We start from the raw sequence: 15,109 nt of genomic DNA, 5'->3' as shown, positions 1-15,109 counted from the left end.
TTCTGATTATAATCAAGTCTATATTCTTTTTGATCTGTTATTCTGACTATAATTCGGTCCATATTTTAGATTACAGTTCAGATTATAGCTCGTATAAATATGTTGATTCAGAGTTTAGTATGGTCAATGTTATCTAATATAGTCTGGATCAGTTCAAACTATATACAAGTCTTTAGTTCAGACGATAGTCTAGTTAAAACTGTACTTTAGTATAGACTCTAGGTTGGTCAGTTTTAAATATAGTGTAATGAACTCTATACTTCAGTCTGCAGTCTGATCGCTATTTTCATTGCAGAGTTCGAAATATTGTCTGCTCAATAGTTTAGGTTATAGTCTGCCTTATAGTTCTGACTAAAGTCTACTCTATAGATCAGACTATAGACTTGTCCATAGTTCAGACTATAGTCAGGTATATAGTTCAATCTATTTTCTGAAAAATAAATAATATCTAATACAGTCTGGATCAGTTCAAGATATATGCAAGTCTTTAGTTCCAAATATAGTCTAGTTAACACATTTGCTTAATTTAGACTCTAGGTTCCTCAGTTCAAAATATGATGAAATATAGTCTATACTTTAGTTCAAACTATAGTTCAGACAATAGTCTACTTTATAGTTCAGACTAAAGTCTGCTCTAGAGACTAATGTATAGTTCAGTCTATGGTCTGGCCTCTAGTTTGAACTTAAGTGTGGTCTATATTTCAGACTTTAGTGTATTCTATAGGTCACTATATTGTTTAGAGTATAGACTGATTCATAGTTGAAGTCTATTAATTAGCCTTTGGTCTATAGTTGAGAATATATTCTGATCAGTAGTTCAGTTTTTGTTCTGTTGTTCTGGACTGTGGTTTCGAAAAAAAGTTTGGTCATACATAATTTTAATCTGTATTTCTCAGGCTTCAGGCAGATCTATAGTTCACACTGTATTCTGATCTATTTCATTTCAACTTCGATACTTAGAAATTAAATCAGTAGTCATTTAAATTTCTTTACATTTCTTTCCTTAGAAACGAAAATTATCCTTTTCTAAAATTCTATTATTTGGAAGTTTTTTTTTCGCATCAACCTTAACCTGACAGTGTTTTTTACATCTTATTTTCTAAATAAAATACTGACATAATTTACCGTCATTTAAATACCTTAATTACAAATTATTTTGTCCATTAAAATTTTCATTCACCTACATTTTTTTCTCACTCCTTTCTTCGTATACTTAATGTCCTTCGAACATTCAATTCATATTACAAAAATTGAAAAAAAGGACAGAAGAAAATCTAAACTAAAACGATGTAATAAAGAAAACGTTTGTAATAAAATATCATCTATTATTCATTATTATACAGCGAGCGTAAGAAAGTCTGAACTAAGTTCATAAAACAAAGGATGCGAAAACGACAGAATAAATGACTGACTGCTGGCTGGTTGGTTGGTTGGTTGGCTGACTGGGTTTGTTTCACTAGCTAGTAGCTGGTTATACTATATTTGATGAGTAACTGTGAGAACAAAAAAATATTTCAAAAATTGCAGTTGACTTTATGTATCCCGTTATAAAAGCAACTGGCAACATCATCATAAAAGTACCCAATGAAAGTGTATTTCGTGTATGCTTTTACATACATACAAAAAAAGGAGGACAATTTAGTTGTAATATTTAACAATCAACAGATTTTTAAACGCGTTTTGTATACTTCCTTTTATTTTTTGCTTTTTCTTGTTTCTTTTAAAGGTCCCATAAATCTTAAAGAACAAGAAAGATTCATATTTTTCTTTTTCGTTTTTTTTTTCTTTTTTTCAATCAAAAAATTTCATAAAAATTGTGTAGTACAATATAAAAACCGCACAAGATAAAAATGTAAAGTGTGCAATTTATTATACTTAAATGGATTTTAATTTTATTAAATATTTAGCATTTAAGAAAAATATTACATATTTCATGTTGTTTTTTATTTTTTCAGAAACCAAAAAAAATATGAGTTTGTTGTTTCACAAAAAGTTGGTTTAATTAAGTGTAACGTTTAAGGAAATTGCCTTTAAAAAAGTTTAAATTATTTTAACAGAATATATAGACTTTTTAAAGTAGAAGTTTGAAATACTTATATATTAACAATTTGAAATTTATGCAGAAAAGTTTTAATTCACTAAAGTATTGAAGTATTGATTCAGTGGTTAAAGTAAATTATTTTGTTGTTGAACAATATTTTGTTGAAACCATCTTGTCATCATCGTTCATTTATGTTTGCATGTACCTATACATGTATGTGTTAAAAAACATTCATATCAATATGCATGTAGTGGGTTAAAAGAAATACAAAAAAAATTATTATTGTAAACAAATTGCCACCATATATGATTGATGGTGTTATGTTTTTTTCTTATCAATTTTCCACCAAACCATAATGTAACGAAATATTGTTATTCTTGAATTACTCACATTCACATGCAAATAATAACTCACACATATATACACTCTTTATGTGCATAAATAAATATTATAAAAAAACTTTTACAGTGGCAAATTTTGTTTCTAGATTATAAAAAAAACAATTTGCAATTTTTTGTCCATGAGTTGCTGTTTTTAATAGAAGAGACTTAATTAATATATTTAATTAGACGCATTTATATGAAAATTTTTTAAATAACATTCGTTAGTTACTCCTGAAAAAAACTGTAAGAAATCTAAACTTTTTTATACCCTACACCACTATAGTGGGGAGGGTATAATGCGTTTGTGCTGAAGTTTGTAACACCGAAAAATATTGGCCCTAGACCCACCTTAAAGTATACAAATCACCTCAGAATCACTTTCTGAGCCGATTTAGCTATGTCCGTCTGTCCGTCCGTCTGTCTGTCTGTCTGTCTGTCTGTCTGTGTGTCCATGTAAACCTTGTGCGCACGCTACAGGTCGCAATTTTCAAGATAATTTGATGAAATTTGGCACATACTCTTTCATTGGTTCAAGGACGATCGCTATTGAAAATGGTTGAAATCTCCTAGCCCCCATACAACCGTACCCCCCGAATTCGGCCTTTATGCTCATAAGTACGTTAAATGTTTTATAGTGTCAACGAAAATCAGCAAAAATTAGTTTTATAGAACAATAATTGACAATACTAATTTTTATTGTGATCGGGCCTCATTTGACCCTAGCCCCCATACAGACTCCCCTTCAGAAAATGACTTGATGGTCAAAATTAACTTATAATTACTTATAAAACGATTAAAATCTACATAAATGACTTTGAAGTAGACGTAAATTCATCTACCAAAATTTATAAGGATAGGCCCATATTTACCCCTTCTCCCCTATGAGCCCTCTTGTAGAAAATCTCTCTTTTTTGTCAACAAAAAGTAAAAATATTCCACAATAAAACAAATTAAATGCTTTATTTAAAAAAAATCTAAATTTTAACATTTTTAAAATCAGCTCTTATGTCCTTATAAAAGAACTTGAAAGTATAAAGGACTTACAATTTCAAATGAATATTTAAAATATTTATATGTATTATATGAGACTAATATTTGTAGCAAATATATGCTGGGAATCTGTACATTCTATACGTATTATTTAATTGACTCAGAGAAAAAATTAAAAAAGGTCTCATTTTTGACACAATAACTTTTAACCACTTTTTTGTGACAAATTTTCTTTGAGATTTAAAAATCATATTATTTAGAAACAGAGGTTCTCAGCTTCGTTTGATATTAATATTGATACCAACTTTATTATACAAATTTGGAATTCCATCATTTGAAATCGTATGTCCTTTAAACTTTAAAGTCCTTTTACAGAAGCATAAGATCTGATTTGAAACAGAGTAAATTGTAATGGTTCACAGTTTCCTGTATACATAGATCATGTGTGAAAATTACTGTTGCACGGTGTAAACAGTTCTATAGTAGAGGTAATAGATAAAACTATGTTATATGTATATTATGTACAACACTACTGTCTGAACTATAGAAAAAAAACTATAGTTTGGATATTTAAAGGCAAGCCTATAGCTTGATTTATAGTTTGGACAATAGCTCGGACTACTTTTTGGACTATAGACAAGACTGTAGTCTGGACTATAGGCAAGACTGTAGTCTGGACTATAGACAATACTGTAGTCTGAACTACAGACAAGAATATATTCTGGACTACAGACAAGATTATAGTGTGTATAATAGACAAAACTATAAACAAGAAAACAGTCTGAACTATAAACAAGAAATTGTCTAAAATATAGACTAGTTTCTAGTCTAGGCTACAAACACAACATAAAATTCTAAACTATAGACTATGTTCTGGTTTATAGACAAGACTATAGCATGGACTTATTTAAGATAAGATTATTTATAATATTATAGACTTTCCTAAACACACGATTATAGTCTGGATGTTATGCTACAACCAGACTGTAGCCTGGACTACAGACAATACTGTAGTCTAAATTAAATACAAGACTATATTCTGGACTACAGACAAGATTATAGTGTGGATTATAGACAAGACTATACAAAAGATCATAGTCTGGACTATACCCAAGAAAGCTGTCTGGTCTATAAACAAGAAAATAATCTAAAATATACAACATAGTCTAGGCTACATACAAGACCATAATAACATTTTTGTACGACCTAAACGCAAGATTAAAATCAAAACTATATGCTATGTTTTGGTTTATAGACAAGACTATTGTATGGACTTAGTTAAGTTAAGATTATATATAATATTATAGACTTTCCTAAACACATGATTACAGTCTGGATGTTAGGCTACAAACAGTACGAGATTAGTATCTAGAGTCGGCTTAAAAAAATACTACACTCACGATTGTATTCCTCATTATTAGCAAAACTAAAATCTTAAAGAGGAAAGAGACTAACTTAAACTTTAATATTATATAGAGCCTAGTCTAAACTTATCCCCTTATTCACAAACAAAATTTTTATTTTATAAAAGAAAATTTCATTACAAAATCTTTTTTATAAACCGTTTATAAAATAAAAATTTTGTTTGCTAATAAGGGAGTTAGTATTTATAGCGTTTTATTTTGTGTTAAATTAATTCGAACCAATACCTTCGCAATTTTCAAAATTTTATACAACTACCTTAATAAATATGCCGGTTTTTTAAGCATCCCTCTCTCACACCGCCACACAGATTTATCAATTTTTTTTTCAATAAATCTATACAATATTGTTTGTGTCCTCTAGCTATATTTTCTTATATACATACATATTTTATGTCTATGTAAGTACTTGTGTGTGAGTGTATGGAAGTAAATAAGATCTTTTATAAAATAACTTTTAACTTAATTTTGAAATCAACACATAAGCAACAAAATATGAAAACATAACTTAATAATTGTATTTATGTAATAGTATATAAATAATATGTATTGGTATATGTTTATATAAAAATACAAACACATATGGAAAAAGTTAAATTTAACTTATATATGAAGCAGTGTGGAGCAACGACCATAAAGTTATACGCAAGTGTATTCGCAAAGATGTTAATAAGAAAAATTGTTTGTTTCCTTTACTAAAACAAACATTTCTAAAATACCAATTTTATGGATTTTGTTAACTGTTTAGTTATTGTTTAAAACTTTTTATCAAATATATAAAATTTAAGTATCATGACAAATATTCAAATACTGATTTTATCTTTTATATTGCTCTTAAAGAACACTTTTATCTGGTTAAAAATATAAATAATTCACCATTAATTAAGACCATATTTGAACAAATACTTAAAGTTGTTTTGAAAATAAATATTTATGTTTTTATGCATATAGTATGTGGAGTATAAATAAAACATTTTATTGGCAAACATTTTGCACAATCTTAGAGCTCACAAATTTTGTTGCAAAATTATTTTTATTTACGCATGATGAAAATCTGTTAAACATATGTTGGGTAACCATAAAAATGTCATTTATTTTAAGACTTGTGGTAGTAAAAAGAGACAACATTTTATGTAAATGACAATAAAATAATGTAATAAATAATTTAGATTTTAACAACCAAGATACAGGAATCTTAATTAATTGCAAACATTTCCATACACTTTTACACACACACACATACCAACACACTTATACATAAATATAAAATCAAATAATACTAATATAAACATTTTATTTTCCATTTTCATTACAGTGCAAAAACCAGAGAAAATTGTAAACGGAAGACGAGATTTTAATCATTAACTAAAAATCACTTATAAAATACTTTTTATTATATACAAATAAAAACAAAATAAACCAAAATTAAATAAATAAACATGTTAACGACACGTTTAAATAATATACAGCCTTCAATGGCAATTGTACTTATACTAATAATCTGCTTGACCTCCATCAGTTCTGTGGCATCTAGATCTCGAGATAAAGAAGGCAGAAGACGTAACGATCGTATATCCTCCTCCACCGCCTCCAATCAGTACAATACCTATGGCTCATCAGTACCTTCATCGGTGGCCTCTTCAGCGTATTCCATTTCATCGGCAGCGGCGTATAAAGGACCCATCGATGATACTGGTTTTTGTGTCAGACGTCGTGATATGAAACTTATGTGTTATTGTACACCGGATGAAAATCATGTACCTGTACAAAAGGCCGAATGTTGGGTATTCTCTGATGGTCTACTACAAAACGATACCACCTGGACTAGATTTTATCAACAGCCACGTTTACGTGATTTAAAATTTGTTATACAAAATCATGGTCGTCTGGACTATATACCCACCCATATCCTAAAGCCCTTAGAGAATTTGACTAGCATAACCATTGAATATTCACAAGTAGAAATTGTACGCAGTCATGCCTTTGCTAATTTACATCAATTGGAACGTATTGTCATGACTTATAATCAAATTATGGCCTTGGATCAGGAAGCCTTTGCCAATCATATACGCTTGAGAGATTTAAATTTAGAACACAATCAAATCTTTGAAATCGATCGCAATGCTTTCCGCAATCTTCCCCTGTGTGAACGTCTTAACATGAATAACAACAATATTTCAAATCTGCACGAAGGTCTCTTTTCCGATTTAGTGCGTTTGATTTATTTGAATTTGGCTCACAATCAAATTTCCGTTTTGACAAGTGAAATCTTTAAGGGTCTGGGTAATTTAAATGTTTTGAAATTGACACACAACAATATCAATTTCATTGGTGATACAGTGTTTGCTGAATTGTGGAGTTTAACTGAATTGGAATTGGATGATAATAAAATAGAGGTAAGTAGGCGAAATATTTTTATATGCAATTCGTAATTTTTATGGGTCTTTTTGCGTTTGTTTTTTTATGGGATAAAAATAACTTTGACAGATATGTTTATGTGTATTTGCAGATGATGTATTATCTATGCAAAATGTTTACGACTTTGAATTTAATCTCTTTGCAAAATATTGAAAAACAAATCATTTTATAATAGATTTTAGTTATTTATAACGTATGTATGCATATATATCACATATATATATATATATATATATATATATATTATATATATATATATATTATATATATATATATATATATATATATATATATATATATATATATATATATATATATATATATATATATATAATATATATATATAATATATATATATTATATATATATATATATATATATATATATATATATATATGAATGTCGGCATTATACATGCTCATGTATGCATATATGTTCTTATAAACAAGACAATTGCATATATTCATACACATATATATGTATTGGAGACGTATTAGATGTGTAAAGAAATACAAAAGAAACAAAATAAAGAAAGAAGACAGTAGTCGGATTTTGATCAAGTTTTTCTATAGAAGTATTAGATACTGATCAAGTTTTCTTATAAAAAATTTTGTGATTCTGATCAATTTTGCTATAAAATTTTTTTTCAGATTCTGATCAACATTTTATATACAAAATTCATTAGACAAGAACCGGATGATATACGTCTGATGCTCTAAATTTAAGGAAAAATCTGCGTTTTTAGTTTTTTCCTTTCGTGATCCTATATTTTTTCAAAAGGACTTCAAAGTTTTGAAATGTAAATTTTTCAACAAATATTTTAAAATACTTTTACTAATCATACAATGTCAAAGTTGCTGTTAAGCCAACAAGAAGAGTTGGGAAATATTTTGTAAATCTGTCAAAAATCTATTAAAGCTCTCAATATTAATTTTTCAAAAAAATGTTGAAAGATTTTTTATACATTATTTGATCCTGACAGAATAAAGTAAAAATAACACGAAATATTTTACAACACTTTTTGTTAGCTTGACATCAATCGTTTGATCGGTAGAAGTATTTTAAAATATTTTTTGAAAAATTTACTTCTTAAAACTTTAGAGTCCTTTAAAAAGGACACAGGATCACGAAATTAAAATCTAATAAAGCAGTTTTTCTCCATTAAATTTTTAGTTTCAGACATATATCATCCGGTTCGTGTATAATTTTAAATGTCGGACGGTGTTATATTCTATTAAATTTTTCAAATATAAAAAGGAAATTTGTCATCTTCTGAGCCCCGTTTTTTCTAGGGAATTAGTAATGTTGCAATTAACTTTCATACAGAAAAGTGGTAAAGTTCTGATAAACTTTTCAGAAGAAAATTTTCCCCAGACAAACTCTTCCTATAGGTAAGTTTATCAGTAGATTATGACAATCACTTTCTATAGACAAGTGGCCAGGTTTTATCCAACTTGTCTAAAGGATAATTGTTAAGAACCTGACTAAAATAGTGGTTAGATTATGAATTATATTCTCAGGTTCTAACCAACATTTCAGATTTTAATCATTTTCAAAAAATAGTAAAAAAAACATTGATATTCGTTTGTGCGAAAGAGTGAGAAATAGATTTTTACTTTGTGATCAGATTCCAATAAAAAAAATTTAAGATTTTTATTGAAGAAAGTTAGATTCTTTTATTTTTGAATAATTCTAGTGGACGTTTTTATGCTGGAATATTGAATTCACTTAATATACACTACAAATACATTGTATTCACATGTACAGATATATTGGTATATTTGTATCATATTTGAGGGTGTTCTGTTTTCTCTATTTTACAAAGTTTTATACGTATTATTATATACTTATGTGTGTCGAGAAAAAGTTTTTTTTTAAACTTTAAGAAAACTAAAAAGATATTATAAGCCTTTTGACAAATAAATAAATAAGCAAAATGAAAACTTTTAACATAAATGATGCACAGTGCAGCAGAAAAATAAATAAAAAAAAATATTTTTCCTACTACATATGAATTCAAAGAAGCTTTAACTAGTAAACAAAAACAAATATTAACTTGGTAATTAGCACCAATACATGGTCAATTTAAAAGTAAATTCATTAAAATTACTTCTTTTCTATTCATGAAACTTCTTTTTTTCAAGTTTTTCTTTGAATTTTATGTATATTTACAAAAGCTTAAAATATACATGAGTTCTACATGTGGTATGAGTAATATTTTTATTAATAAATACAACCTGTATACAACCTGTGGTACATACTTATATTATTACATAAAAATTCAAATTTTTCACAAAAAAAATTGGAAGTATTGTAAATTTAGTAAAAAACTATAAAAATTTTCAACCCACCTGCCGTTTATACACAAAACTCACTACTGTGCGACATCAAGACGACATTGTCATAAATGACAGAAAATATAATAAGAAAAGAAAAAAAAAACAAGAAAAACAAAGAAAAAATAAAGAAAAAGATGACACAGTTACAACCAAAAGCTTAAATTGCAAAAAATAAACTAAACATCAAGAGAAGAAAAACTTAAAGAAAATAATATATATCTAACACTTTTAGAATTTCACAGACTTACAACAACATCACACAACTTTCAAAAGAAGAAACCTATACTGACAATATACAGATAAGCATAAATCCTTGTTAGATATGGTTACAATGTGAGTGTGAATGTATGAATAAGTTTTAGCAATACATATCTATCTGTCAGTATGTATGTAAGTGTGTTGTGTATGGTATGGCTGTCTATCTATCTGACTATAAGAATCATTTAGACACCCGAACATAATGTACAGCTTAAAAGTAAAAGACGCGGGCAAAAAAATAAAATAAAGAATAAAGTGTTGGAAAGAAAACAAAAACGAAAGTACATTCATATGGCACAGAAAACAACAAATATTTAAAGAAAAACTCTTATAAATTGTAGGAGTTACCCTATAAAGCTTAATATCTCTTTTTCAAGTCTTTTTTTTTCTCAATGGCTTTCATTTATGTTTTTTTTTAATTTTTTGTCATATTTGCAAAAGTGGTCGCATATCCTGTCGTACGCAGTCATACTGGCGTTTGTTATAGACATACGGACAGTCAAGATTTTAACTTATTTTTCACATTGTATGCTTGTATTGTATGTCTATCTGTTCGCTGTTTACTGTGTGTGCGTTTATGCGTATGTATTTATGTTTTCATCCTTACTTATGTTAAAAAATTTAGATATGAGACTTACACCATGCGCCACCATTACAAAACTTCAAGTGTTAGAAAAATTTTTTCTATTTTTTGCTTCTTTTGATTTTGCTGTTATCTTTCTGTTCATATTTCTTGCTGCTGTTTTTTTTTTTGTTACGCTTTTGCTTAGAAATATTATCATTATTCTTAGAGTTTTAATCGTATGTTGGGATTGAGATGTCATGTACCTACCACATGAAATGTACTTTTTAGTTTCATGGATTATATAAACATTTCTTGAGGGTCTAGCTATAGAAATCATGGATCTATTTTTAATAATATTTTCACAGAATAGTTAAAAAACTAGTTTAAAGAATAGGTAATTGACTTGTCTACTTCTTATTTTGTAGTCTATTCTATGAAGTAGTGTATTGAGTAGTCAATTTAATAGTCTGGTATGGTGAAAAATTACTACTCTGTAGACTAGTCTGTATGCTAGTGTACTGCATTAGCCTTAAGAATAGTCCTTTTTATTGATCCACAGAGTAGCACAGAGGAGCTCACAGACTAGATCGATAAATTCACTACACCACATACTAGTCAATAGACTATTTCTCAGACTAGACAATAGATTTAGCGAAATACTGATATATAAAATATACTTTTTTCATTTATTTTGTACGAGGGATTGTGTACCAATCCCTCGTCTCTATCACATGATATATTCTTACATTTTACTTTTCTAAGCAGACTCTTTACGTTATACATATTTTTTCTGTTTGTTTGTTAGTTGTCGTATGGTTACGAATTTTGTGTTTTTTTAGATCTTTGTTTGCGTGACAAGCTTACTGAGGCGTTTGAGTGTTGATGGTAGTAGGCGTTTTGTTGTGTAATTTTTTTCTCGTTTTTAACTGTTGCTGCTACATCCCTAACGACAACACTACTAATGCTTGCTGCTGCTTTTGTTGTTATTCTTCAATTCAAGTGTTGAAAGTTTATACAAAAATAAATATATGGCTGAACATCGTTTATCTTTTTGTTCACATTTTTTTTTCGTTTTTTTTTTCGAGAAAATAAGTGTGAGTGGAGTGTTTTTCGAAACAATAGAACAAAAATCTTACAAATTATTTTATAACACTTGAAGCATACTTTTTTTCACCCTACACTAACTCTATTATGAAGTGTTGACTTTGGAGGTGAAAATTTAAGAGAGATAAATGTTAAAAAGTGAAAAAATGTGATTATAAAATTAAAAAAGTTTACATATTTGTCTATAAATTTTCAGCTGGATCGTACAGCCTTAAATAAAAAGGAATAGTCCTTTTTATTAATCCACAGAGTAGCACAAACGAGCTCACAGACTAGATCGATAAATTCACTACACCACATACTAGTCAATAGACTATTTCTCAGACTAGACAATAGATTTAGCGAAATACTGATATATAAAATATACTTTTTCCATTTATTTTGTACAAAAAAGATACTTATGTACAAATCTCTCGTCTCTATCACATGATATATTCTTACGTTTTACTTTTCTAGGCAGACTTTTTACTTTATACATATTTTTTTATTTGTTTGTTAGTTGTCGTATAGTTACGAATAATCTAATATATAGAGGAATTCTGAACTTCTATAATATTAAAGAAACCATTTGGATTCAGATTTTTTTAAAGATTTAAAACCTGATTTTTAATATTTATTAAATGTTTAAAACTGATATCGGGCATTTGAGTGCCAAAATGGCTCTGATATTCGGTGAGTCATTGAGATCATTGAAATATTTACAAATTGACCATACTACCACCTATATAAACAGTAGACATTGGCACATTAGACATTGGTATGTTAAGTGAGCTAGAAAAATCCAAATGAATACACTTATAGCACTTGCTTAATACCAAAGCGTGTATTACTCACAAAAAGATCTTAATACTTTTTATTTCAAATATTCTATTCTTGCGCTTTTTTCACTGAAAAATGTGCTTCAGAACTTGTTTAGCCTATATTTATTTATAATGGAACCAGTATTTATTTATAATGGAACCAGGTATAAAGAAAATTTAAAAAAAGTCGAAAGCCTGTGACCAAGTAAGACGTTTCTAAAGGAAAGTTCACAGATGAACCCAAATCTAATATTCTAAGATTTCCTCCATCACATTTGGAATCTGAGTTCATTCTGGCAACTTTCAAGTAATGGATTAGCATTTGAAATATTTTCCTTATTCTGCACTGATACTACAGCCAGGAGGATACTGTAAATATTGTTTATAACGAACAAACATATAGCAATCACTCTTATCTTAAAATCACTTTCATTATTCGATTTAACGATATCTGTCAGTCCGTTATCTTCAATGGATGATATCTCAATAACTACAGAAGATATTACAACAATTTAAAAAGTACTTTCACATTAAAAGTTGTGAAAAATTGGAACATACATTTTTTTGTGATATAAAAGCAAAATGTGTGAATTTATTGTTATATCAAGTTTAGGTGAGGATATCTCGAAAAGAGACGGTGAAAAGGCATACAACATTTCATTATTAAAGTAGCTTTGGCGAAAATGGCGATTTTCAATTTTTATTCTTAATTCTTTAGAAAAGTTGACATTGATATCTGTACTAAAAATTTGTCGGCCTGTGTAAAGAATCTACATAAATTTATTAGAAAATACTATTTAATTCGATTAAAACAAACAGGTCAGATGGGACACTAAAAGTGATGTGTCAAAACTTCCCAACATTTCATTAATAATATTTTAGAGATATTTCAACATTTGACCGAGACTTGTCATCCAATTTCCCCTCTTCTAAAAGAAACTTTTCTGCTCACAAACCTTTAGAATTGTTGCATGAGTAGCTTCCTATAATTTTGAAAGAGAGTCTTGTAAAATGCTTTGATATAGGCCTTCAACTTGTCGGTCTGGTCTGATCTGGACGACCTCTGAATCGCAACTAATGCAACATATTCACAATAGTGTTGAGTGAGCAATCGGTGTGCTTCGGAGACAAAATGCGATATTAACGAAGCAAAACAAATCTTTGATGTTTACACTATATACTCTGTTAAGAGAGAGAAAGAGGGGTAAGTAATGAGATGTTGAATTTGACGACAACCTAAATTAAAAAAGGTATTAATTTAAATCACTTTAAAATATTTCTTTTTTAACAAAATAGAAACAAACTAAATCAGTTATTGAAATATTTTATTTAAAATTCATAATAACCAGAAAGAACAATGTAGATTAGTGTTTTTTGCAAGGACGATTGTTACCGAAGCACTATTTAATTTCTAATAATAATATAAGTTTTATAAACAACAATTTAGTTTAAAAATTAATTTATTTTCTAATTATTTTTGTATTCTAAAAAAGAAAATACACTTATATATTTAGCTACTCTTTAAAAGTATTTAATAAAATCCAAAAAATACCGCAAATAAATTTCATAATAAATTCTAAGGGTTTTATTTGTTTTTTGCTCAACAAAAAAAAAAATATCGTTAAAAATTTATGTAAATTTAGTGTAAAACATAAATTTCTTTTTGTATAACTTAACAAATAATTTTACAAGTCTACAAATTTTCCTCATATTAAATACTTTATCACAGCAAAAGCCAGTGTTTATAAAATATTTATAAATGAAGGGCATGTGGGATTCGGATCAGTCGTATAAAAGACGTTAAGGCGTATTTTTTTCTTTTGTTTTTGGCGTCAAAAGAAGCACTTTTTTCATTTGCTGTATTTTATGCGTATTTTTATTTATTTCTTTCTGCTTCGGTACTTATTTTTCAATTTTTTTTCTTGTCATTTAATATGCTTTTGCATGACGATAAGTGCAGAAAAAAAATTTGTAAATAAAAAAAAAAAATCAAAACAAGGCAAAACTTAAAAAAAACAGAATTTTAACATAATGGCTAGAATTTTATAGGGCTTTTCTTGTTAAAGTTTTTTTTTTTTTTTTGTTTCTCAAATAATGCGTATTGATGTGTGTAGAAGCCGGAATATGATTTTCAAAAAAATAGCAACAAAATATTGTTTTTGTTTACTTTAATGTTGCCTTTTATTTGGCAATTCTATTTCTTTTTTTGTTGTTGTTTTAAGGCTAAAAAAAGGTATTGTCTTTAGGAAGCATAAATACAAACATATATATTTCAACAAAAAGTCTGTGTTTGTTTAAAAAATAAGTTTTTGTGCATGTATGGTTGTGTGTAAAAGAACGTGTTTGTACTTTTAAAGGATATTGGTTTCTATTGACTTTAATAACAGGCATGATCATGATGATGATGATGATGATGCCTGTCAATGCTGATGATTCTATATAGCCGGTTGATAATGCTGCTGATGCTGTTGTTTTTGTTGATGATGACAATGATTGTTATCTGTTTTTAATATTTCTCCTGTTTAGTAACAACATCACATAGTTGGAAAATTTTATTGTGCGGAAGTAACCGTATTAGTGTTTGTATTTTTATTATTATTTTTATATATTTTATTTTAACATTTATTCCCCTTCCCTCATTCAGTTGTTTTATTTCCTTTTTAGATATTTTGTTTCAATATTTTCTGTTTCTTTTGATTAAATTAAATTTGCTTAACGTTAAGGAAAATATTAATATGCCAAAAAGTACAAAAACAGAAAAAAGATATTGTTTTTCATGTTTTTTTTTTT

At 27.8% G+C, this 15,109-nt stretch overlaps 1 protein-coding gene across 1 annotated transcript in view; it reads left to right on the top strand.

Moving 5' to 3' along the window:
- The window catches only part of LOC111680394 (connectin), a 91,633-nt gene that overhangs the window by 33,824 nt on the left and 42,700 nt on the right, over positions 1-15,109 (top strand). Inside the window, exon 3 of the mRNA XM_046952131.1 lies at positions 6,151-7,231. Coding sequence (XP_046808087.1) covers positions 6,275-7,231 — 957 coding nt within the window. The 5' untranslated portion in view covers positions 6,151-6,274. The remainder of the gene's footprint in view (positions 1-6,150; positions 7,232-15,109) is intronic.

This window comes from Lucilia cuprina, chromosome 5 (assembly GCF_022045245.1).
Source record: "Lucilia cuprina isolate Lc7/37 chromosome 5, ASM2204524v1, whole genome shotgun sequence".
Classification (NCBI taxonomy): Eukaryota; Metazoa; Arthropoda; class Insecta; order Diptera; family Calliphoridae; genus Lucilia; species Lucilia cuprina.
The sequence above is the reverse complement of the archived record's forward strand: the minus strand, read 5'-3'. Positions and strand labels throughout refer to the sequence as shown.